General features: G+C 51.9%; 1 protein-coding gene across 26 annotated transcripts in view; it reads left to right on the plus strand.

Annotated features, from left to right (window-relative positions):
* The window catches only part of NRXN2 (neurexin 2), a 339,529-nt gene that overhangs the window by 146,162 nt on the left and 167,339 nt on the right, over window positions 1-26,028 (plus strand). For all 26 annotated transcript variants that reach the window (XM_030569276.1, XM_030569274.1, XM_030569293.1 and 23 more), the window contains 4 exons: window positions 8,899-9,060; window positions 10,201-10,639; window positions 19,450-19,833; window positions 21,363-21,566. In XM_030569276.1, the coding sequence (XP_030425136.1) occupies window positions 8,899-9,060; window positions 10,201-10,639; window positions 19,450-19,833; window positions 21,363-21,566 (1,189 nt within the window). The remainder of the gene's footprint in view (window positions 1-8,898; window positions 9,061-10,200; window positions 10,640-19,449; window positions 19,834-21,362; window positions 21,567-26,028) is intronic.

Below are 26,028 nucleotides of genomic sequence, written 5' to 3' on the forward strand. Positions count from 1 at the left end.
CCTGGGTTCTATGCCCAGTTCTTGTAAGGAAGTGGGTCCAGTGGGTTAGAGCTGGGGGGAATGGACTAGGAGTCACAGCTTCTGACCAGGAGTCACAGCTTCTGAGTTCTATCATTGGCTCTGGGTGGGGAGTGGGAGCTGGTGGTTAGAGTAGGAAGGGCTGGGAGTCGGGATTCCTGGGTTCTATTTCCAGCTCTGGGAGGAAACTAGTAATAAAAGCAGAGGGAGCTGGGAACTCCTGTTTTATTCCCAGCTGTAGGGGTGGGGGGTGGGGGTGGGAGGCTGTCATCTGTCTGTCCCTGACTCGCTGTGTCTGGGACCTCCCTCTGCTGTTTTCACCCTGGGGCTTGTAGCCAGGTCAGGATCCAGGAATGACTTCAGCTGCATATTCTGTTAGCTGGAGTGTCATAGGGCTTGTCTGAGTGTCGCCTCCATGTGGTGATGTGGGTCTTCATTGGCCTGTGCTTAATGGAGTGCTTAATGGAGCCTCTTCCAACCACAGGGTCAGCCTGTCTAGCAACTTAAGGGACAGTTCCACCCCAAGGCTTTAGCCTTTGACAGCAGGACTTGGGGAAGGCACTGTTTACAAGGAGGGACCCCAGCTTGGACTTTACGCCTTCCTGCCCTTCCCTTCCCCTTCCTATTCTAACTTCTTTTGCATGTCGTTGTACTGACCAATACTAATGTGACCCCCCACAGCCTCCCCTCCCCCCATCCCCTGCTTTATGGGGAAGAGGAAATGGACCAATTGAAAGAAGTTTAACAAACCACAATCCCCCATCCCCAAATTCCTCACTATAACCTCTCACACATGCAGTCCCCCCTGGGTATCAAGAAACAGCCCCCCAACAAAGAAAAACATAACTAGTCCTACTAGGCACCTTTCTAGTCCCCCCAATAAACACAATGGTTCCTCCAGGCCAGAGCCCTCATATGCACAAGATTTGATGGGTTGAAACAAGAATTGGGAGGGATGGGGGTACAAAATGCAGCCCCATCCTGGCCCCCCAAACCTCATGACACGGGGTTAACAATTTGTGCTAGGGTTGTTGTGGTACCTATATACCAGGGGAAAATACTTCCAGGAGAGACTGACTTACCTCATTCCACTGCATCAGAAATCAAGCCTGGATCAGAACCAGCACCCAAAGCAGTGGGGTGGACTTTGGATCTGAACTAGACCCAACACTGTGATCTGGTTAGCAAGCATTGTGGGGCAAAGCCCCAACATGTGCTGCAAGGGGTTGCTGCAGCATTGGGGTTCAGGTCCTCCCACTCCAAACAGGATGGATATGCAGGGCATCAGGGAGGGCTGGTGGGGGTAACAGAGGATTTATCTGTGTACCGATACACCCTTGGGGTGTGTGTGTGTGTGTGTGTGTGTGTGTGTGTGTGTGTACTACCACTGGAATAGGATCAGAACAGCCTGTATAGCATGTGTATGTGTGTGCATACTGTCCCCTACTGGACAGGTTCAGAAATGACTGTGTGTGGTTGTATATGCTGCTTCATAGTGAATATAGAGGCAGTTCTGATTTTGTTCTGGATGGTGTGTGTGTGTGTGAGAGAGGGAGGATCAGGTGTGTGTGTGTGTGTCTGAGAGAGAGAGAGAGAACACTCTCTGTGTAAGTACTACCCCTGTTGGATAGGATCAGAACTGCCTATGTGTGCATATGTACACTGCTCAATCCTGGGATAGAATGAGGACTGCCTCTAGGTTTGGTGGTGTTCTGCTCCCTAGACAGGAGCAGAATGGCCTCTGTGTGTGTGTGTATATACTGCTCATTAATGTATTGTTCAGGACTGTCTGTATGTGTATTTGTGTCCTTTTAATACTGCATAAATGGAGGACTGCCTGTATGTGTGGATGCTCCCTACTAGATAGGATCAGAAATGTGTGTATGAGCATACTTGCATATGTACTGCGCTCTACTGGAGATGATCATAACTCTGTGTGCGTGTGTACTGCACCCCATTGAACAGGCTCAGAACTGCCTGAGTGTGTGTATACTGTTCCATACTGTACAGAATCAGAAGTATGTGTGTGTGTGTGTGTGCATGCACATATACTGCCCCCTACTGGACAAGATCAGAACTGCCTCTGTGTCTGTATGTGTGTGTACTGCTCCATACTGTGTATAATCAGAACTGCCTGTGTTTAGGCATGCTTGTATGTACTGCCCCATACTAGAAATGATCAGAAGTGTGTGTGTGTGCATGCACGCATGTGATGCTTCCTACTAGATAGGATCAGAAGTGCGTGTACGCAAATGGATGTGTACTGCCTCCTACTGGAGATGACCATAATTCTCTGTGTATGTACTGCCCCCTGCGGAACAGAATCAGAACTCTATGTGTGTGTGTGTGTGTGAGTGAGAGAGAGAGAGACTATAGAATCAGAACTGCCTATATGTGCATTCTTATGTGTGTTGCCCCATCCTGGATATGATCAGAACTGTCTCAGTGTGTATGTGTGCGTTACTCCCTACTAGACGGGTTCGGAAGTGTGCATGTGTTCATGTATGCCTGTTGCCTCCTGTGTCAGATATTCATCATAACTGCTTGAGTAAGTGTGTGTATTACCCCCTACTAGACAGGACTCATACAACCTGTGAGTGTGTGTGTATGAGAGAGAGAGAGATTCAGAGAGAGGCCTGGTCAACACCACGCGTTTAAACCGAATTTAGCAACGTTAAACCGATTTAATCCTGCACCCGTCCACACAACGAAGCCTTTTATATCGATATAAAGGGCTCTTTAAACCGATTTCTGTACTCCTCCCCGACGAGGGGTGTAGCGCTGAAATTGGTATTGCCATGTTGGATTAGGGTTAGTGTGGCTGCAAATTGACAGTATTGGCCTCTGGGCGGTATCCCATGGTGCACCATTGTGACCGCTCTGGAAAGCAATCTGAACTCAGATGGACTGACCAGGTAGACAGGAAAAGCCCCGCGATCTTTTGAATTTCATTTCCTGTTTGCCCAGCGTGGAGCTCTGATCAGCATGGGTGGTGATGCAGTCCCAAATCCAAAAAGAGCTCCAGCAAGGACTGTATGGGAGATACTGGATCTGATTGCTGTATGGGGAGACAAATCTGTTCTATCAGAGTTCCATTACAGAAGACAAAATGCGAAAGCATTTGAAAAAATCTCCAGGCTATGATACAGAGTCCACAGCACAGTGCTGTGTGACAAGTGTAACGGAAAGCCAAAGAATCAAATGAACGCTCATGGAGGGAGGGAGGGGTACTGAGGACTCCAGCTATCCCACAGTCCCCGCAGTCTCCGAAAAGCATTTGCATTCTTGGCTGAGCTCCCAATGCCCGAAGGGTCAAAAACATTTTCCCGGGTGTTTCAAGGTGTATGTCATCAATTTACACCCTTCCCCCCCCCGAAAGAAAAGGGGAAAAAAAGTTTCTCACCTTTTTTCAATGTCACCCTATGTCTACTGCATGCTGCTGGTAGACGGGGTGCTGCAGCGCTGAACACCAGCATCCCCTTCCCGGTGGCAGACGGTACAATATGACTGCTATCCATTGTCATCATCAGCCTGTGAGTGCTCCTGGCTGGCCTTGGTGAGGTCGTCCGGGGGCGCCTGGGTAAAAATGGGAATGACTCTTGGTCATTCCCAACAGATGGTACAGAATGGCTGGTAACCGTCCTCATCATAGGAACTGGAGGCTGAGCTCTATCACTCCCCCCCTTTCATGTCTAAAGAAAAGATTCTGTACTGCCTGGACTATCATAGAAGCGAGAGGCTGCGCTTCTCTCACTCCCCACCCTTTAATGTCCTGCCTGGACTATCTTAGCAGATGGAGGCTTCCTCCCTCTCATTTTATCTCACTAAAAAGTCAGTGTTTCTTATTCCTGCATTCTTTATTACTTCATCACACAAATGGGGGGACACTGCCACGGTAGCCCAGGAGGGTTGGGGGAGGAGGGAAGCAACGGGTGGGGTTGTTGCAGGGGCACCCCCTAGAATGGCATGCAGCTCATCATTTCTGCGGGATCTCTGGGGCTCTGACCCGGAGCGGCTGTGCTCTCTGGTTCTCTAGTACACTTGCCCCATATTCTAGGCAGGACTGACACTATTTTTAGACAAAACATAAAGAAGGGAATGACCCAGGGAGTCATCCCCATTTTTGTCCATGCGCCCCCGGCCGACCTCAGCGAGGCCAGCCAGGAGCACCCATGACAGCAGACGGTACAAAACGACTGATAACCGTCATCTCATCACCAGTTTACAATGGCAGACGGTGCAATAGGGATGGCAACCGTCTCTGCTACCTTGCAAAGGCAAATGAATGCTGCTGTGTAGCACTGCAGTACCGCATCTATCAGCAGCATCCAGTACACATACGGTGACGGTGACAGTGACAAGGCAAAACAGGCTCCATGGTTGCCATGCTATGGCGTCTGCCAGGGCAATCCAGGGAAAAAGGGTGCGAAATGATTGTCCACTGTTGCTTTCACGGAGGAAGGATTGAGTGACGACATTTACCCAGAATCACCCGTGACACTGTTTTTGCATTGGGATCTCAACCCAGACTTCCAATGGGCACGGGAGACTGCGGGCACTATGGGATAGCTACAGGATAGCTACCCACAGTGCAACACTCCGGAAATCGACGCTAGCCTCGGTACATGGACACCGAATTAACGTGCTCAGTGTGGCCGCGTGCACTCTACTTTATACAATCTGTTTTACAAAACCGGTTTATGTAAAATCAGAATAATCCCATAGTGTAGACATACCCAGAGAAAATGAAAACTGTTCCCTACTGGATAGAATGAGAATTTCCTGTCTCTGTGTGTATGAACTGCTCCTGGATAGCTAGGATCACAGCTCTGTGTGTGTGCGTGCATGCAAGCAAGCAGTTCCCTCTACTGGTCAGGATGAGATATACCTATCTTCCCACACACTGCAGAAGGCTCAGAACTGCCTTCTCTTACCCCAATCTACCCCACCCTGAACAACCATTACCTTCAGATTATCTGATACCTTCTATCCCTGTATCCTGCCCGTGGGCTGGCTGTTACCTTTCCACAGTCTCCCACTGACCAAGTGTTTCTCCCTTCCTACTTCTCTCCTGGCCGAACCATCTCTCTCTCTCTCTCTCTCTCTCTCTCTCTCTCTCTCTCTCTCTCTCTCTCTCTCTCACACACACACACACACACACACACACACACACACACACACACACACACACACGTGCACGCTCCCTGTTACAGCTTCCCCACAGGCCATCTGTTACCTCCCTGTAACCCCTGTTAACTTCCCCCAGAACAGCTGTTACCCCAACTTCTGTACTCTTCACATACCAGTTGTTACCAACCCTCTCCATACAACTTTATCACAGAACAGCTGTTCTCTACACCCATACCACAGTGGCCATTGCCACCATAGCCTCCTCCTGGAACACCTGTTCCCCATGTCTCCTCCCAAAGCAGCAGTTACCCACCGTTCTGCCCCAGATTGGCTGCTACTCCCCTACTCACAGCCCGCTCAGGGAACAGCGGTTATCACCCTAACCACCAAATACTCAGACTGGCCATTCCCCCTCCAACAGCCTCCTCACAGAATGGCAATTCCACCCCCTGACAGCCTCCTCACAGAACAGCCATTCCTCTCCCCTCACCCCCGGCCTCCTCACACAATGGCCATTCACCTCCAACACCTTGCTCACTGAATGGCTATTTCCTGCCCCCCCCCCCCCGCTTCCTCACAGAATGGCTATTCTGCCCCCTGACAGCCTCCTCACAGAACAGCCATTCTGCTCCTCTGCCCCCCGCCCAGCCTCCTCACACACCGGCCATTCCTCACCCACCTACTCACTGAACAGCCATTACCCCTCCAAAAGCCTCCTCACTAAATGGCTATTTTCCTCCCCAGCCTCCTCACAGAATGGCCATCCACCCCTCACAGCCTCCTTGGAGAACGGGCCATTCCCCCTCCTCCCCCAGCCTCCTCAGACAAAAAGGCCATTAACCCTCCAAAATCCTCCTCACAGAATGGCCATCTGCCCCTCACAGCCTCCTCAGAGAACGGCCATTCCCCCTCCTCCTCCAGCCTCCTCAGACAAAAAGGCCATTAACCCTCCAAAATCCTCCTCACAGAATGGCCATTTCCCTCCTCACAGCCTCCTCAGAGAAAAGCCATTCCCCCTCCTCCCCCAGCCTCATCACACAATGCCCATTCCGTCCCCAGCCTCCTCACAGAACGGCCAACTCCCCCGCATCATCCTTACAGACTGGCCATTCCCCCTCCACCAGCCTCCTCACACAACTGCTATTCCCACCCCCACCCCTTGCAGCCTCTTCACTGAATGGCCATTTCCCTCTCCAACAGGCTCCCCACAGAATGGCCATCTCCTCCCTTCCAGCCTCCTCACTGAGCGGCCATTACCCCTCCAACAGCCTCCTCACTAAATGGCCATTTCTCTCCCCAGCTTCCTCACAGAATGGCCATTCCCCACCTCACAGCCTTCTCAGAGAACGGCCATTCCCCCTCCTCCCCAGCCTCCGTACAGAACGGCCATTCCCCCTCCCCCTGAGCCTCCTCACAGAATGGCCATTCCCCACCTCACAGCCTCCTCAGAGAACGGCCATTCCGCCTCCTCCCCAGCCTCCTTACAGAACGGCCATTCCCCCTCCTCCCCAGCCTCCTCACAGGATGGCCATTCCCCACCTCACAGCCTTCTCAGAGAACGGCCATTCCGCCTCCTCCCCAGCCTCCTTACAGAACGGCCATTCCCCCTCCCCCCGAGCTTCCTCACAGAATGGCCATTCCCCACCTCACAGCCTTCTCAGAGAACGGCCATTCCCCCTCCTCCCCAGCCTCCGTACAGAACGGCCATTCCCCCTCCCCCCGAGCCTTCTCACAGAATGGCCATTCCCCACCTCACAGCCTTCTCAGAGAACGGCCATTCCCCCTCCACCCCAGCCTCTGTACAGAACGGCCATTCCCCCTCCCCCCGAGCCTCCTCACAGAATGGCCATTCCCCACCTCACAGCCTTCTCAGAGAACGGCCATTCCCCCTCCTCCCCAGCCTCCTTACAGAACGGCCATTCCCCCTCCCTCCAAGCCTCCTCACAGAATGGCCATTCCCCACCTCACAGCCTTCTCAGAGAATGGCCATTCCCCCTCCTCCCCAGCCTCTGTACAGAACGGCCATTCCCCCTCCCTCCAAGCCTCCTCACAGAATGGCCATTCCCCACCTCACAGCCTTCTCAGAGAACGGCCATTCCCCCTCCTCCCCAGCCTCTGTACAGAACGGCCATTCCCCCTCCCCCCAGCCTCCTCACAGAACGGCCATTCCCCCACCTCACAGCCTCCTCAGAGAACGGCCATTCCCCCTCCCCCCGAGCCTCCTCACAGAATGGCCATTCCCCACCTCACAGCCTTCTCAGAGAACGGCCATTCCGCCTCCTCCCCAGCCTCCTTACAGAACGGCCATTCCCCCTCCCCCCGAGCCTCCTCACAGAATGGCCATTCCCCACCTCACAGCCTCCTCAGAGAACGGCCATTCCGCCTCCTCCCCAGCCTCCTTACATAACGGCCATTCCCCCTCCTCCCCAGCCTCCTTACAGAACGGCCATCCCCTCCCCCCAGCCTCCTCACACAATGGCCATTCCCCACCTCACAGCCTCCTCAGAGAACGGCCATTCCCCCTCCTCCCCAGCCTCCGTACAGAACGGCCATTCCCCCTTCCCCCGAGCCTCCTCACAGAATGGCCATTCCCCACCTCACAGCCTTCTCAGAGAACGGCCATTCCGCCTCCTCCCCAGCCTTCTTACAGAACGGCCATCCCCTCCCCCCAGCCTCCTCACACAATGGCCATGCCCCCCCCCCCAGCCTCTTCACTGAACGGCCATTCCCCAACCTTCCCCAGCTTCCTCACTGATCAGCCATTTCCCCACCTCCCCAGCCTCCTTACAGAACGGCCATTCCACCTCCAACAGCCTCCTCACAGAATGGCCATTTCCCCTCCTCCCCCAGCCTCCTCACACAATGGGCATTCATTCAACTTCCTCCCCTCAGCCTCCTCACTAGCAGCCATTACCCCTCCCCACAGATGTGCCTGTACCCCCATCTTTTCTTGGACCTGCCATTACGCCCAGTGTGTCGGAGGTCCCAACTGCCCAAACTAAGGCAGGGGAGATGTCATACTCCCTAGGCCAACCAGGGTGGACAGTGGGAGGTCCCGGTTTGGTTTTAGGGCAACACTGTCAGCTTTGCACCCCAACCTGGACCTCGGTGAGGAGCTGCAGCTGTGGTGAGTGGGGTGCAGCCGGGGGTGGGTGGGGTTGGAGGGCAGATTGAGATGGGATATATGGCGCTTATCCATCACCCAACAGGTCTAGCTGCCTGTAATATCACTAACCCCCCTGGCAGGGATAGTGACAGGCCATCCAAACTGGTGCACCCCTCTTCCCAGCCCCCCACCAAATCTTGTGCAGACCCTCCCCAACAAATCTGCGACAATCCCCTCCCCAGCCCTCTTCCTCCATTAAATCTTGTGAACCACCCTCCGTTGGTCAAATCTTATGTTCCCCCTTTTCTAGCCCCTCCAATTTTTGTCCACTCCCCCATTTCAACCCATCAAATATTGTGAACAACCCCATTGCAATCCCCTTCCCACATAAAATTTTGTGCCGACTCTTTCAAGCCACCATAAAATTTTATTCAACTCTCCCTTTCCCAAAGCCCTAAATACTGGCATTCCTCCAAAGAGACAACCAGACATAAAAATGGCTTAGCCACCTCTCCCCTCATCACCCCCCAGCCCCTCACCAGCCCCAGGCGGTTAATATTCTGTTGTCTGCTTGTTTCCACCCCTCCTGCACCCTCCCCTTCCCTGCCACTGCCCCACCCCACCCCTGCAATTATGACGGACAGGTGACCATTTCTGTGGATGGTATCCTGACAACGACGGGCTACACACAGGAGGATTATACCATGCTGGGCTCAGATGACTTTTTCTACATTGGGGGCAGCCCCAACACAGCTGACCTGCCGGGGTCCCCAGTCAGCAATAACTTCATGGGGTGCCTCAAGGATGTGAGTATGCAATGACATGCAGCTGCCTCGGGGGCTGGGTGAAGTGTCTATCTCTATGGGGATCCCTTGACCAGCGCTGTGATGCAGCCACCTATGGGGTGGGGTGCAAGGTCTGTTTAACATCCCATAGCAGCACTGCCCAAAAGTTTAGGGCAGGAAGTGTAGGAGTATCTCTTGTCAGAGGCAACTGAGGAGCATTCCCATATGATCCTTGTTTGGGGGCTGGCAGGGATGGAATTTGGTGTGTGATGTAGACAATAGGAACCAGAAGGAGACCCAGGAAACTCATTACACATAGCAGCCATCAGGTAGGAACAGCTCTAGATCAGTAGTCTCCAAAGTGAGGTGCGCACATCCCAGGGCAGGGGTCCCTAATGCGGTGCCCGTGGGTGCCATGGCGCCCGCGGGGGCATCTAAGTGTGCCTGCGTCCTGACCAGCAGTCGAGCATCCGCCAAAATGCCACCGAATTTCTGTGGCATTTTGGCGGCAACACCTGTCGATGATGCCGCTTACCGCCAACAAGCGATGTCATCGAGAGGTGTCGCCGCCGAATTTCTATGGCATTTTGGTGGCAATGCCTTTCGATGACGCCACTTGCCGCCGACAAGCGACATCATCTAGAGGCGTCGCCGCCGAAATGCCACAGAAATTTGGCGGCATTTCAGCAGATGCTCGACCACCGCCACGGTCCTTCGTCTGGCGGGCACCAGACCAAAAGTTTGGGGACCACCACCCCAGGGAGTGCACAAGAGGATCCTTGGGGGTGCGCGGCAGGAGGAGCATGTTTTCTTTTTTCTTTTTGTTTTGGCAGTTCAGGTGGGAGTCCGAGTGGTTTTTTTGGCTTTTTTTTTTTCTTTGTCGCGGCAGGGGGTGCGTGCTCAAAAATTTTTTACTGATAGGGGTGCGCGATCAAAAAAGTTTGGAGACCACCGCTCTAGATCACTGTTTACCTGAAGCCAGATTGGAACTGGCTTTTCCCCTAGAGGGAAAAGACCTTGTATTCCACCCCCACCTCCCTGCAAGCTAGCCAATCTCCCTACCCCTTGAGCCAGCCAGCAGGTCCCTGCTGGGGGCTAGATCGAAGTTGGCACCCCCTAAAGGACAAAGGCCTCGTATCCCACTGCAGCTCTCCCCATCAGGTTGTGTACAAGAACAATGACTTCAAGCTGGAGCTGTCACGCCTGGCAAAGGAGGGCGACCCCAAGATGAAGATCAATGGGGACTTAGTGTTTCGCTGTGAGAATGTGGCAGCACTGGACCCAGTCACCTTTGAGTCGCCCGAGGCCTACATCTCCCTGCCCAAGTGGAACACTAAGAAGACTGGCTCCATCTCCTTTGACTTCCGCACCACTGAGCCCAACGGGCTGCTGCTCTTCAGCCATGGGCGCCTGCAGCCCCCACGGGAGGGCCGTGCTGAGCGTCCACAGAAGGCTGACTACTTTGCCATGGAGCTGCTGGACGGCCACCTTTATCTGCTACTGGACATGGGCTCTGGCGGCATCAAGATGCGGGCCAGCAACAAGAAGGTCAATGACGGCGAGTGGTGCCACGTGGACTTCCAGCGTGATGGGCGTAAAGGTGAGAGGGCTCCCCTGCCCTGCTTGCAACACCCCAGCCTCTGGGGAACCCCATGCTCACCTCTGTCCCCTCATCCCCAGCCTATTGATGGAGACCCATGTCCCACCTCTGCCTGTTGATGGAGACCCATGTCCTCCTGTGCCCTGGCTGCCTGGAACTCTGCCCACCCACAGGGAGTGCCATGCCACCTCTGCCCTCCAGATCGTGCCCGCAAGTCAACTACCTACAGGGACCCCTTCTGCCTAGAACAGAGACCCCATGTGCTCATATCTACCCCCACCCGTGAGAAGCCCCTAGCTGGGATATCTGGAGTTGTGCAGCAATGTGGCATGGTCATGGTGCCACATGGTGGCTCTGCTATGCATTGGGGTATGTAGGGGCTGTAGTTAGGCTTTGGATGAGGGCCAGCAGGTGAGGTGTCAGGGGCTGGAGGAGGGGACTGCTGAGTCACAGAGTTCAGTGGTGGCACTCAAGCTGAATTGTGCTTTGCACTTTGGGGTCAGGGAGCAAATTTGATCCTATTATAGTCCTTGCCCAAGGACCTGCCCAACAGAGAGCCCAGAGCTGTCTTCCCCCCCCACACCTTTTTTTTTCCCTCACTGCTGATTGGCATACTGAATTGGCTGCTCATTAGTGGCTAATTAGAGAGGTGAGAAAATAGGCCCAGGACTGGCAGGAAACAGACAGAGAAGCATCTCCTACAGCTCCCCATAAGTGGGATGGAGGGAGAGAGAGAAAGAGATAGATGCAGTGCTGCCCCCTGCTGGTTCAAATATCTCAAAGCCTGTCTAAATCGATATACGTTCTCATTTTGGCCATATGTATATGCACAGTACTTTACTGATAGGGACATGTCAGCACTGTCCCTGTGTGCATATTAGCTCCCTCTGTGTATGTGTGCATTTATGTTCAGCCTGTGGAACTCTTTGCCAGAGGATGTTGTGAAGGCCAAGATTATAACGGGCTTCAAAAAAGAACTAGCTAACTTCATGGAAGATGGGTCCATCAATGGATATTAGCCAGGATGGGCAGGGATGGTGTCCCAGCCCCTGTTTGCCAGAAGCTGGGAATGGGCCAGAAGGGATGGATCACTTGATGGATTACCTGTTCTAGTCATTCCCTCAGAGGCACCTGGCATTGGCCACTATCGGAAGACAGGATCCTGGGCTAGGTGGACCTTTGGTCTGACCCAGTGTGGCCGTTCTTACGTTTATGCATGTGCAGGTATGTGTGAGAATCGTGCATGTCTGAGTGAGCGTGTGTGAATTAGTGTGTGTGTGCGGGGCCACCCAAGGGGGGGGGAATGGGGCAATTTGCCCCAGGCCCCGGGCTCCTCAGGGGCCCCCACGAGAGTATAGTATTCTATAGTATTGCTACTTTTTTTTATGGAAGGGGCCCCCGAAATTGCTTTGCCCAAGACCCCCTGAATCCTCTGGGCAGCCGTGTGTGTGTGCATGAATGCATGGGGATGTGTAAATCATTGTGTGAATGCATGTGTGTGAATTGTGTGTGAGAGCATGTGTGTGAATCAGTGCATATGTATGGGTGCATGTATGTATTGTGACCTTGCTTTGACCCAAGTAGTAAGCCAAATATTTAGTCTTGAAGGTTGTTCTAGTTAGGAGGAGAAAGTGGTGCTGGATGCAAATCTGTTTATTTACAAAGAATGGACAAAGTTCTGTTTTTCTGAACAAGACAGGAATCAAACAGAGAGCTTCTTTGCTCATAGCTCCAAGCTCCTCTGTAGCCAGCACTAGGCCCAACAGCTTTCTCTCTCTCAACTTTTCCCAAGGGCTATGCTCCCCGTGCTTTTGTGACTGCATGTGGTGTTTCCTTGCTGCCTTTTCCTTTCCTTCCTCTGGTCTTTCTGCCTCTCTCTCACAAAGATACACACCTCTACAAAGCAACAGCCAGTGAAACCTGTCCATCCATGTGTGCCTTTGTTTTGAGCAGTAACACCCTGTGTTTTGGTTGGAGGGCCCTATTGTTTCAGCTGCCTGGGTCACTAAAATATGTATAATGGCTTCTTATAACTATCTTAAATTAAGGGTGGTGTTTCCGCTGAATAGTAACAACCAGGTTTATCCAGAGCCTGAAAACACCCCTTATCTTATCTTCACCCATCACCTTGATGGAGTCCAAAATAGTGACATCCTGAGCAACCCATCCCAGATAGAAAGAAAAGTAACTATTTAACAAATTATGTATGATACAATTTAACTATTTATAGACTCTCATAGACTCTAGGACTAGAAGGGACCTCAAGAGGTCAAGTCCAGTCCCCTGCCCTCATGGCAGGACCAAATACTGTCTAGACCATCCCTGATAGACATTTATCTAACCTACTCTTAAATATCTCCAGAGATGGAGATTCCACAGCCTCCCTAGGCAATTTATTCCAGTGTTTAACCACCCTGACAGTTAGGAAGTTTTTCCTAATGTCCAACCTAAATCTCCCTTGCTGCAGTTTAAGCCCATTGCTTCTTGTTCTATCATTAGAGGCTAAGGTGAACAAGTTTTCTCTCTCCTCCTGATGACACCCTTTTTACATAGTTACAGTGTCTTTCTGTCTGGATATTTCACGTAACCAACACAAAACAATTTTACTTCCATCCAAATCTTCTTGGAGCTTTTCTTTCCCTGCCCCATTTCCTTTCAGCCACAGCCAGGAGTTCCTTTTGAGTGGTGCAGTAATTTCACTCCAGAGAACGTAAACTTTTGCTGTAATAAGCAATCATGCTCTCAAGTCCTTGATGTTCTTGTGTCGATACTGCCCCTGATCTGTAAGCACTAGTATTTGTGTTAATATGAAAGGTCTTTTGAATCACAGGCAGTCCAAGATAGGAGTAGTCACAAGAGCCTGTTTGAACTCTGAAAATGCTCTGCTGACCACTGAAATGGTTTCCCTTTCTCTTCCAACCTATGCAGCATTTTTGCAATATTGGCAAACCCACAAATAAACCTTCTATAATAGGAGCAGAATCTGACAAAACTCTGCACATCTGTGAGTGTCTGGGAAGTTTGCCAGTTCTGCACAGCCTCAATTTTCTGTTTGTCAGTGAAAATTCCCTCCTCCCTGATTGTGTGCCCAAGAGAGATTACTTTTTTTTTGAAATAGCTCACATTTCTTTGGGTTCCACTTCAGATTGGTATCCTTCAGCTTACCGCAGACCATTTGTAGATGTATCCGTTCCTGTTCAAAAGTTTTAGCATGCACTAGGATATCATCTAGATGTAACAGACAGGCTGAGAGAGACATGCCGTGTCACTCCCTCTCCATTAGCCTCTCAAATGTGGTTGGTGCACTGCATAAGCTGACAGCCATCCCTTTTAATTGCCACCGGCCTTGTCCTGTGGTGAAATCTGTCTTTTCCCTGTCCTTTAGATCCTCTGCCACTTGCCAATACTCACTTTTAAGATTTAGTGTGGAAAATCAGATTGAACCTGCTGCGCCACCCAGAGTATCATCTGTTCATGGTAGTTGATAAGAATCCTTTTAAGTGACTTCATTTAGTTTTCTATAGGCCACACACACTCAGGTGCTGTCATCTTTTTTCTTAATCAGCACTGTGAGTGAAACCCAAGGAATGTTAAAGGCTCAGTTATGTCTTCCACATTTCTCCCCTCTTTGTTACTGGTAGCCAGTGAGATGGCTGTTTAACGGGTCATTTTCCCCCGTTTCAATCTTGTGCTGGATTAGTGCAGTACAGTCTGTATCTTTGTTGGATGAGGAGAAAAACTCCTGATTCCTAGCCAGAAAGTCTCTCAGATTGTTCTGCTGCTTTTCATTTAAATGTATGGCACTGCACTGGAACTAGTCTAATAGAAACTCTGGGAGCTCACTTTCCCCCCATCCCCAGTAGTTTTCTTCTATACCAGCAATTACTAGATCCACTGGTTCTTTAAGTGATGGTCCCTATGGAATACAGATTGGGACCACACATCTCAAAGAACCTCTAGTTATAGGTAAGTAACCTCTCTTCACATTTTGCTGCTGTGGTTCCCTTTATTATTATGTACTGCTTGTCAGAAACATGTAGCAGAGGAACAGACCTCCATTCCTAATTCAGCTCCACAAGAGCCTTAGCAGCTAAGATTCTCCTGAGACCCTGGGTCTTAAAACAGGTTTTAGCTACTCCCCATCTTTCTTTGCTGGAAAGCTACCACAGCATGTAACTGTTATAATGGTTTCTCCCCCTAGGGGCAGGATGACTCCTTCACTGCAAACTAATTGCCTACAAATCATCTGTCTCACCTGAGCCAAGTATTTAAAGGGAATTTCCACAGACTGACACTTTTCCTGGCATTTATTACACAGTTATTAGCCATAAAAAAATCCAGACTGATGATTAGCTCATCCACTATCTTGTCTATCCAGACTTTTTACTCAAATTCAAGAAGTCCAACTCTGAAACCTAATTTTCTGACAGGTGAATGTTCAACCCCCCTCATCCTGCCATTTGGGACTAATGAGGCAGATCAGATTTAGATCTCCTATTCCTAGCCTTTTTAGCATGTCTGATCTAATAACTATTATGTTTGTGCCAGTGTCGGTCACCTCAATGCATTTGGGGCTGATCCTTGTACCCCCAGGCTTTGCCCCTCCAGCATGGTGTCTCCCCGTTTACCGAAGTGGGTGAGGAACTTTCACTAGGCATCGATGATGCTTTGTCCTGACCCGCTTTTTTTAATAGCCAGATTTTTCACAGTGCAAACATTTAACTGAACTGCTTCCCTTAATTTTTATGTTATTGCCAATTTCTCTTGTTTTACAAAGTGAATTTATCACTTTTCCTGATCATTCCAAAACATCATGAACCAGATAAGAATCCCTTTTTCCACCACGTTTATTAGACACAGTTGTACTTACAGGGCTCCCGGTGATCAGCTTCCATCTTCCTCACTAGGCAAGCAGTTGCTTCCTATTTTGGTGAGCTGCTGCAAGGAAAGATTCAAGTTCTGTTGTAAATTCCACAGTCTCTCGGACGATCTTTGGCCTCTTTTCACTGATCTTGATCTGCAAGTCCAAGTTCAGCTGAGCATCTGCAAATCGATCTGTTCCCAATTTATCTTGGAAATCCTTTTCAGTATCTAGATATGCCAGGAACATGAGTCTTTTCAGGACCTTTGACAATTGAGGTGTGGTATCCTCTTTCTTGCCCCAAGGCTCTGTCTCCACTAGTGAGCTTACAGTGTCACAGCTGTACCAATGCAGCTGCACTGGTATAAGATGGCTTATGTAGCCGCTCTATGTTGGAAGGAGAGAGCTCTCCCATCGACATAATAAAACCACCTCAACAAGTGCTGGTATCTGTGTCAGCGGGAGAAACTCTCCACCGACATGGCACTGTGCACACTACCACTTATGCTGGCAAAACTTATGTCGCTCGGGGGTGTTTTTTTCATACCCTGGAGCAACGTAAGTTTTGCTGACATAAGTGGTAATGTAGACATGAACTAACTCTTGGCTGTGCCTTGGACGCATTGCATTTAAAAAATAAGGGAGTGTTTTCTTAGCATCCTCCCAATATTATCATTAATTATTAATAATAATAATAAAAAATAAGTAGCAGTCACTTACATTCATGGGGGTATTTCTTGCTGCTTTTTGCAACACTCAGCAACTCCCAATCTTATTGTACAGAGGTGAAAAAAATAAGGGACATCCCTTGTAATAAGGGACAGTTGGCAACCCTACTTGGACATCTCAGAATGATGGCTGGCTTCATTGGTGGAATTTGCATCCTTAGAGGTGTTTAAGGCCCAGCTTGACAAAGCCCTGGTTGGGATGATTTAATTGGGGGTTGGTCCTGCTTTGAGCACGGGGTTGGACTAGATGGCCTCCTGAGGTCTCTTCCAACCCTAATCTTCTATGATTCAGGCCACATATCAAGGGATTGTATCAGATCTGGACAACTCAGTTTGTTTTCTGGGTCTAAGTTCTGTAGCACTATCAGAACTGGGCCACTCAGGCTGGCTGCTAGAGCCCCTCAGCCCCCTTCCCTGTTTTTGTCCATCTGAGCCATTCGTATGATGTTGAACTGAGCCAAATAAGCCAGGCAGTAAGTTTTTCCATCAAAGATAGTGAGTGGGTATCATGGATCCACAGGTCTGGTGTTCTGAACAACTCTGGAACTGTCCCTGGTAGGAACCCTTCAGGGTGCCAGACTCCCCCATAGGGTCTCACTTTTTTACCAGGGTAAACCACTTGGCTTCACTGCCTCCTTTGACCAAATCTCAGAGCCTTCACTGCCCCTGCTTTACACCGTGAGCTCCCTTCAGTGAGTCCACCTGAGCTGGACACCTCAGAGATACTTGTACACCCAAAGGGAGCAATGCACTCACACCTTCAGCATCCACAGTGACTCTTGGCCAATGTTATTACACAGCATAGAAAGTCCTTGGTTAGCATAGAGAAAAGAAAGTTACAGCATGCTCCATTTGGGTTAGCCCAGGGCCCCATCAAGTGGTGTGTCCTCCCCTCTTGGTCCCACTCTTTCCCCCTGTGTCCAAGTTCCTGAGCCACTCCCACCTGCCTCCTCTTCAGTCCGTTGCTGGCTAACTGGTCAAATGCGCCTGACTTCTTGCTGAGAGTGGACCATCCATGGTTGTTAGTTGGTAGGTAGCAAATATCCTGGGGGTTGGCTTTGCTGTTGTCTTCACAGACTCTCTAATGACATGGGCCTCAAACTCGAGACAGCTAGACATCAGCCACATCTGTCTGGCCGCCTGCCTGAGAGTAAACAGCCCTTTTTCACCCCTACGTGACAATGCAGCCTACAGGGGAAACAGAGGCACGCACAGTATTCATACAAAATATTTACAGAACATTCCCATTCCATCACTGTGGGGTTTTGCATTATTGAGCTGAGACAATCCAATCTCTTCTATATGATTCTCTGGGGGTTACAAAAAAGGTAGAAAACCTTGGAAAAGGCTGGTCTTACCCAAGTCTACTGACTGGCCCAGTTCCACATCCAGCCTCTGATTTCCACTGTGGCCCATGCCCTTTTGATTTCCTTCTCAAGGTGATTTCTCAGCTCCCTAAGTCCTTGCTGCAGCTCATTCTGTTAGTAAGTTGGCTAAAGCTTCCCTGGCCTCACTTATTTAATGGAAAACTTTCTAGTCTGTGGCAGTCAAGTTGCTGGTCACCTCATTAATCCATCTGGCCATTCCAGTCTGGGAGTGTTGCAGCTGGGCTTCCCAGTCTGGCTGAGCGCTTTGTAACTGTTGCCTCAACAAAGGTTTCCTATTCGCCTACAAGTCGTCTCCCAGCTCTTTCTGGGAAACCTCCAGATGCTGCTTTAATTCTTTTTGTAATGCCTCCAGCACTTGTTTTAGATCTTGTTTTAATTCCTTTTAAAAAGTCTCCAGCACTAGTTTTAGATCTTTGTTTTAAATCCTTTTGGCCAGCTTTGAATTCTGTGAGCACCTCCATCATTTGTTCCATCTTGGTTCAAAAGAAAGACCAGCTCACAGTTTCTCTTCTTGGAAACTGGATCCTGCCCCTGATACCAGTGTTACCCCTTTTTGACCTGAGAAATTAACTAAAAATTCAGTACACACCTAGTTGTTCCAGTTAGTAGGAGGAATTGGTGGTGGAGTCAGGTATCTATGATGCAATCCTGTTTATTTTCAAGGAATGTACAAAGTCCTGTTTCCCTGAGCAAGGCAGGAATCCAGCAACAGGAGACAGTTTCTTTGCTCGCAGCTCCAATCCCCTTTCTAGCCAGCACTTGGCGCAAAAGTTCTCTGTCTTGGCTTCTTCTCAGGTCTCATTTGCAGTGCTTGCGGCCTTCTCTCCAGTCTTCTGGTTTTTCTGCCTCCACACACACACCTCCACAAAGCAACAGCCAGTGAAACCCCTCCACCCACGTGTGCTTTGCGTTTGTCTTTGTTTTGGGCAGTGACTCTGCCTATGTTTGGGATAGAGACCACTCATTTCAGCTGCTTGGTCCTTAGAGTTTAAAGCCAGAAGAGACCATTAGAACAATCAGTCTGACCTCTTGATAGCTGCAGCTATTAAATTCCACTGAAATACCCCTCTGTTGAGCCAAGTGACTTCAGTTAAACCAAAGCATTTCAGTCCTCAGGATACTAATCTGTTGTGAGCATCAGACAGAGAACAGGAGAGACTGAGAGGACACCAATGCCTGAAGTCCCAGCAGTGGCAGGGAATTGACTAGATGAGAAGCTCAGGTGATCCCAGCAGGTGACCCATGACCCATGCTATAGAGGAGGGTGAACCCCCCCCTCCAAAGTTCCTGCATATCTGACCTCGGGGAAATTCCTTTCTGACCCCACATATGGTGATCAGTTAGTCTCTGAGCATGTCAGCAAGACCCACCAGCCAGGTAACTAAAACAGAGGATTATCTGCACCACCTGATAGCATTGGCCCTCCCTAGGTGACTGTCTCCTCCTCTGGCTGATGCTTCAGAGAAAGGTGAAAAAAAGCCACACATTACAAGATGTCAGGGGGAAAAAAAACTTTCTTGACCCTTTCAGGCAGCCAGCTGAAGCGAGATTAGGTGCTAGTCATTCTCATAGTACGTACATAATATACATAATCCCTAACGCCTGCTGCCATAAAGGAGTTTAATGGCTTCTTACAACTACCTTAAATGAAGGGCAGCAACTACACCCAACCCAGAACAACAAGGTTTAACCTGACCCCTGTTAGTATTGTGTGCATGTGTGTGTGGATCTCTCTGTGCGCACCACCTTCCCCTCCCACCAGGCCTTGCTGGTGTGGTGCCTGCTGCCCATGCAGCCCAGTAATGGCCTGTGGTGCCCGGCTCTCCACCACAGGCTCCATCTCAGTGAATAGCCGCAGCATACCGTTCCTGGCCAGTGGGGAGAGTGAGATCCTAGACCTGGACAGTGAGATGTACCTGGGGGGCCTTCCTGAGAATCGGCTGGACTTGATCCTACCACCTGAGGTGTGGACTGCCTTCCTCAACTATGGCTATGTCGGCTGCGTGCGGGACCTCTTCATCGACGGCAAGAGCCGGGATGTGCGGCGTCTGGCCGAGGTGCAAAGCGTGCCTGGCGTCTCCAGCTTCTGCTCCCGGGAGACCCTCAAGCAGTGCAGCAGTGCACCCTGCCGCAATGGGGGGGTCTGCCGTGAGGGCTGGAACCGCTTCGTCTGTGACTGCCTTGGCACTGGCTACCTGGGCAGAGTGTGCGAGAGAGGTGAGGGGGTCATGGGGGCACTGGGTACCTGGGCATGGTGTGGGAGAGGTGAGGGGGTTATGGGGGGTACCAGGTACCTGGCCAGGGTGTGGGAATGGTGAGGAGGCTATGGGGGCACTGGGTACCTGGCCAGGTCATGGGAATGATGAGGAGGCTATGGTAGCACTGGGTACCAGGGCAGGATGTGGGAGAGGTTAGAGGTGCATGGGGGGCACTGGATACCTGGCCAGGGTGTGGGAATGGTGAGGAGGCTATGGGGGCACAGGGTACCTGGGCAGGGTGTGGGAATGGTGAGGAGTCTATGGTAGCACTGGGTACCAGGGCAGGATGTGGGAGAGGTTAGAGGAGCATGGGGGGCACTGGGTACCAGGACAGGGTGTGGGAGAGGTTAGAGGGGCATGGGGGGCACTGGGTACCAGGGCAGGGAGTGGGAGAGGTTAGAGGGTATGGGGGGCACTGGGTACCTGGTCAGGGTGTGGGAGAGGTGAGGGGGCATGGAAGTGGTGAGGAAGGAATACAGGAGGCTATCCGCCCCAACTGCAGGTGTGATTTCTGTGTTAGGGTCAGTCATGGGAAACATGGTGCCACTGGGTGCCTCTTAGTGAGACAGATGGGCCTTGGCATCAGGACAGAATTGGTAAAAAGTTGATTCCCCAGCTCACTGGCAGCTCTGAAAAATCAGGGAAAGAAGTGAGTTTGTATCGAAGGGAATTGGAACTTTCCTGGAATTTTCAACCAATCTAAAAGTCAACAATAAGTCTGTCTGGGGTGAATGCAATGGGCTGTTTAGGGACATCTTTAAAGGGCTGGACTCCTAGAACGGCTGAAGGAGGAGTGTAGGGGGTGCCTCCCTTATAACTTTTAGCCCCATGGTCAGCGCACTCACCTGGGATGCAGTCCCTGCTCCAGTGAATGCACAATTTATACAAAGTGGCACAGGTCCAACAGGCCAGATGGGGAGAGACCCACCCCAGAATAGCCTGTAGCTAGGTATTGGGGCACTCACCTGGAGTGGGAAGACCTGCAGTTAGGTCGCTGCTCCACAGGGGGTTCCCCCAACCCAGGTGAGTGCTCTAACCACTGGACCAAAAGTCATCCCCTTTGCCTCCAGCTGCAGTTTTGTGAATGGTACCAAAGTTCCACGATGAGCCCAGCCCCTACATTTGTTTTCTCTGAGTTTGAGATTGACCAAAGCTGCGTTTTGGGGTTAATAAACTATTTGCCCCAAAACCTTTGCCCAGCTCTAATCAGGACTCCTGGGTTCCATGCCTAGCTGTGGGAGGGGAGTGATGTTTAGTGGTTAGAGCAGGGAGGCTGGGAGTCAGGACTCCTGGGTTCTCCATGGGGGGCTGGAGGAGGTTGGGTTGGGAGGATAGGCTCGCTGGGGATTGTGGTGTAAGGCAGAACCTAATACATGTTCTCTCTCTCTCTCTCTCTCTCTCATTCTTTTTTTCACCATCTCTCTCCTACCCCCATCTCAACCCTCATTCCCCGTGCACCCCCACCCCTCATTACCCCCTACCCCTCAGAGGCCACGGTGCTGAGTTATGATGGCAGCATGTACATGAAGATCATGCTGCCAGGGGTGATGCACACAGAGGCCGAGGACGTGTCCCTGCGGTTCATGTCCCAGCGTGCCTATGGCTTCATGCTGGCCACCACCTCCAAAGAGTCGGCTGACACCCTGCGCCTCGAGCTTGATGGCGGGCAGATGAAGCTTACCGTCAACTTAGGTAACCGCCCCAGCGCCTGGGGTTGCCCCAGTGCTGAGGGGGCTAACCAGCTCCCTGGAGGTCACCCCCTCCCTCTTGGCAGCTGGTTCCAAGTGTCCCCAGGGAAGAGGTGACCGTAGGGTGCACCTGTGCTGAGGGGTCAGCCCCTGCTTTGGAGCCCTTCTGCGCCCATCTGGTCTTTAGAATGACACCCCCTTTTCCAGGAGGATTCACTTTTGCACCCAGTTTGGTCTTGTTGGTGCCAGAGGGCGGCTCCCTGTCCAACATGGGACCCGCTTTCTCCACTGCGCCTGGCCAATGGGGCGAGAGGGGCCCTTCAACTCGTTGGCACCCCATTGGCTGGCAGGAGTTGGTGGGCCTGAGGGGGAAGAGCCCCCCATCTTTTGAAAGGCCTGGCAGGGTTCGGAGTGATTTCCAGCTCGCTGTTTTTAACCCTTCATCGGCGCAGACTCTGCCAGCCCAGCAAGCAGCAGCCGGGACCAAACCACGCAACCCTTACCCCACTCTCTCATTCCCCCAATTCCCCCAAACTCTGCCCATCCACAACCCCCCAAACCCCACCTCCACATCCTTCATCGCAACCTCCCCAAACCTCTGCAGAGCCACAGACCCCCACCCTATCTCCACAACCCCCCAAATCACATGCCCACATCCTCAGACCCCCAGCCTTATCTCCATAACCCCCAAGCCCCACCCCCAGACCTTTGCAGACCCACAGACCCGCACCCAATTTCCACAACTCCCCAAACCCATCCCCAGACCTCCACCCCATCTCCACAGCTCTCTTACTCCACCCCAAAATCCTGAAGGTCCACAGCCCGCCACCCCAACCAAACCCACAGCTCTCCTGCATCCCAACCACCTCAGCGCAACTGCCTGTGGACACACTGCACTCCTAAACCCCACACCTCCTTCCCCCTGCCACACCTACCCTCATCTTCCCATCCCCATGAGATTACCCCCCTTTCCCCCATGGGGTTACTCCCTTTCCCTCCCTCCTTCGTCCCTCTCTCCCCATGCAGTTACTTCTTTCCACTCATTTGCCACCCCCATGGGCTCCCCCATTGGCTCTTTGGTCCCGTGCCTGTTTGCGCCCCACTGTTCTGTTGCGGTTGACGACGTGCGTCAGACCCAGCCGTGTAGCTTGTGGGAATGGGGCCCCCTTTCCTTTCTCCCCAGGGAACCCAGAACCTCCTGTCCACCGCAGAGATCAGGGAATGGCAAGAGCTCCCCGCAACCTTCTAGGTAATGGAGGGCAGATCTGGGGTGGCACACTGCACCCCACCACTCCCTTAACCTCTTCCCTTCTGGCTATCTTGGGGTGTGCGGCACCTCTATAGTGGGACACTGATACCCTCCATATGGACCCAAGGGATGCCTCTGTGCTGTACAGCACCCCCAGCTTCACATAATGCCCCTCCCCCAGATTTGTGGGCATTGGTGGCACCCCAGAAGCTGTATCTGACCCCCCATCCATGGGGTCATGATTGACACTCCAGAATCTCTGCCCCCCCCCCTCCGACCACATCACCTGCTCATGAGGTGCAATCAACATGCTAGAATCTCCATGGTGCTCCCCATGTCCCTTTAATTTGTTCCCCCAGTTCCAGAGGAGCTGTGATATAGGGTCTCCCAGATAATGTAGAGGATGCCATAATGTGCCTGCCACCGCAAGGAACAGTGTCGTGGGGGCCAGGTGGGGGACTGGGGAACCCCAGAGAGGGGGGTAAGAGCCCACCCTGAGCTGCATTTTCTAAGTAACCCCCCAAATTCTAGCCACCCTCCATAGACCCCCCCAGCACCTTCATTCCCTCCAGCACCCCGTATTCTTCAGTGCTGCCCCTCTCACAGAATGCATTGCTGCTGGGTCTAATGTTCCCTGATCTCTGCAAGTTCCAGGACTTCCCAAGGAAGATGGAGGTGGTAGCAAGCAGGGGCAACCCAAGCTTGGCCCCCTAATCCATGCTGGGTGCAGGGGGACCCTGGTTGGGGGAGTGAAGGGGAGAGGAGGTGCCCCCCATACTTCTGAGCATGAGGCTGCTCAGCAGAGGTTAACCCCCCTTGTTTTCATCTTCCTTGTGGCACTGTTTGGGGTGCCAGGGTGGGGGAGGAAGAAGGGGGGGTCCATCCCCCACATTGCCCGCTGCACGGCTGGTGTTTGCAAGGTGGCCATTTGTCAGAGGGGTAGGAGTATCCCAACAAAGTGGAGGGAGGAGAATGAGCCCCTTGAGGTGGGAAGAATTGACTGCAAACCCCATTAAAGGTTATAAATCTTTCCTCTCCCCCAAAAAAGAGAACCCTCAGCCTAGACCATGCCTGTCACAGATCTGGCCAATCCACTTTCTAAACTGGTTTCAAATTAATCCACTTTCTAAAGTGGTTTTGGGCTAATCCACTGTCCAAACCAGTTCCTACTAAACTGGTTTAAACATGTCAGCCCAGTCCTTGTAGATGGGCTTCAGACTGAGCTGAGGAATTGGGTCCCAGCCCAGGTCCTGGCTCAGATTCCCAAGCTTAACTGGCCCAACATCCTACCTTGAGCTGGGACTGGAAAGCTGCATCCAAAACCAATTTGACAAACCCAATTAGAAACCCAGGGTATGTCTACATCTACAATTTTGCAGCGCTGGTTGTTACAGCTGTATTAGTACAGCTGTATAGGGCCAGCGCTGCAGAGTGGCCACACTTACAGCAACCAGTGCTGCAAGTGGTGTTAGATGTGGCCACACTGCAGCGCTGTTGGGCGGCTTCAAGGGGGGTTCGGGGAACGCGAGAGCAAACCGGGGAAGGAGACCAGCTTCGCCGCGGTTTGCTCTCGCGTTCCCCGAACCCCCCTGCAAACCGCAGGGAAGGAGACCTGCTTGCTCGGGGATTCGGGGAACTCGAGAGCAAACCGCAGGGAAGGAGATCTGCTTGCACGGGGGTTCGGGGAACGCGAGAGCAAACCGGGGAAGGAGACCAGCTTCGCCGCGGTTTGCTCTCGCGTTCCCCGAACCCCCCTGCAAACCGCAGGGAAGGAGACCTGCTTGCTCGGGGATTCGGGGAACGCGAGAGCAAACCGGGGAAGGAGACCAGCTTTGCTGCGGTTTGCTCTCGCGTTCCCCGAACCCCCCTGCAAACCGCAGGGAAGGAGACCTGCTTGCACGGGGGTTCGGGGAACGCGAGAGCAAACTGGGGAAGGAGACCAGCTTCGCCGCGGTTTGCTCTCGCGTTCTCCGAACCCCCCTGCAAACCGCAGGGAAGGAGACCTGCTTGCAGGGGGGTTCGGGGAACGCGAGAGCAAACCGCAGGGAAGGAGACCTGCTTGCACAGGGGTTCGGGGAACGCGAGAGCAAACCGGGGAAGGAGACCAGCTTCGCCGCGGTTTGCTCTCGCGTTCCCCGAACCCCCCTGCAAACCGCAGGGAAGGAGACCTGCTTGCTCGGGGATTCGGGGAACGCGAGAGCAAACCGGGGAAGGAGACCAGCTTCGCCGTGGTTTGCTCTCGCGTTCCCCGAACCCCCCTGCAAACCGCAGGGAAGGAGACCTGCTTGCACGGGAGTTCGGGGAACACGAGAGCAAACCGGGGAAGGAGACCAGCTTTGCTGCGGTTTGCTCTCGCGTTCCCCGAACCCCCCTGCAAACCGCAGGGAAGGAGACCTGCTTGCACGGGGGTTCGGGGAACGCGAGAGCAAACCGGGGAAGGAGACCTGCTTGATTACCAGAGGCTTCCTCAGGTATACTGGGATACCTACTTATTCCACGGAGGTCAAGAAAAGCACTGGTAAGTGTCTACACTTGATTACCAGCGCTGGATCACCAGCGCTGGATCCTCTACACCCGAGACAAAACGGGAGTACGGCCAGCGCTGCAAACAGGGAGTTGCAGCGCTGGTGATGCCCTGCAGATGTGTACACCTCCTAAGTTGCAGCGCTGTAACCCCCTCACCAGCGCTGCAACTTTTTGATGTAGACAAGCCCCCAGTAAACCAGGACCTTTCCGTGACCCTGTTTTTGGTCAGCTTTCTCATCCCATTCCTCGTTGCCCCCCCCCCAACAGTGCCAATCAGCTTCCCAGTTTCCTATATAAACCAGCTCAGGCCAATTCCCTTTAACAAACTAATTCAGGCCTACAGTCTCTTCAAATGGGGATGCAGTTATACCAGGATAAAGGCGCCTTAGGACCTGTCCACATGGGAAAATTTCCCAGCATAGCTACCGCAGAATGGTTATTAATTGTTAATTATTAACTCCCAGTATGGACAGTTTGTCCTGGATTAAAAGTGATTTTATTCTGGGATAATTACTCCGCTTGCCAAGCTCTGCCAGGGAATTTCCCCATGCGGAAAAAATCTCATATCAGAAAAGCTTATTCCCTGTCCCTACAGGAATAGCTGTGCACTTTTATATTGGTACAACCATGTCCACATTAGGCAGCACTGTTCTGCTTTAGACTGAGGAAGCTCAAGCAGGACAACTTGTGT

The sequence above is a fragment of the Gopherus evgoodei genome, chromosome 7 (genome assembly GCF_007399415.2).
Source record: "Gopherus evgoodei ecotype Sinaloan lineage chromosome 7, rGopEvg1_v1.p, whole genome shotgun sequence".
NCBI lineage: Eukaryota > Metazoa > Chordata > Testudines > Testudinidae > Gopherus > Gopherus evgoodei.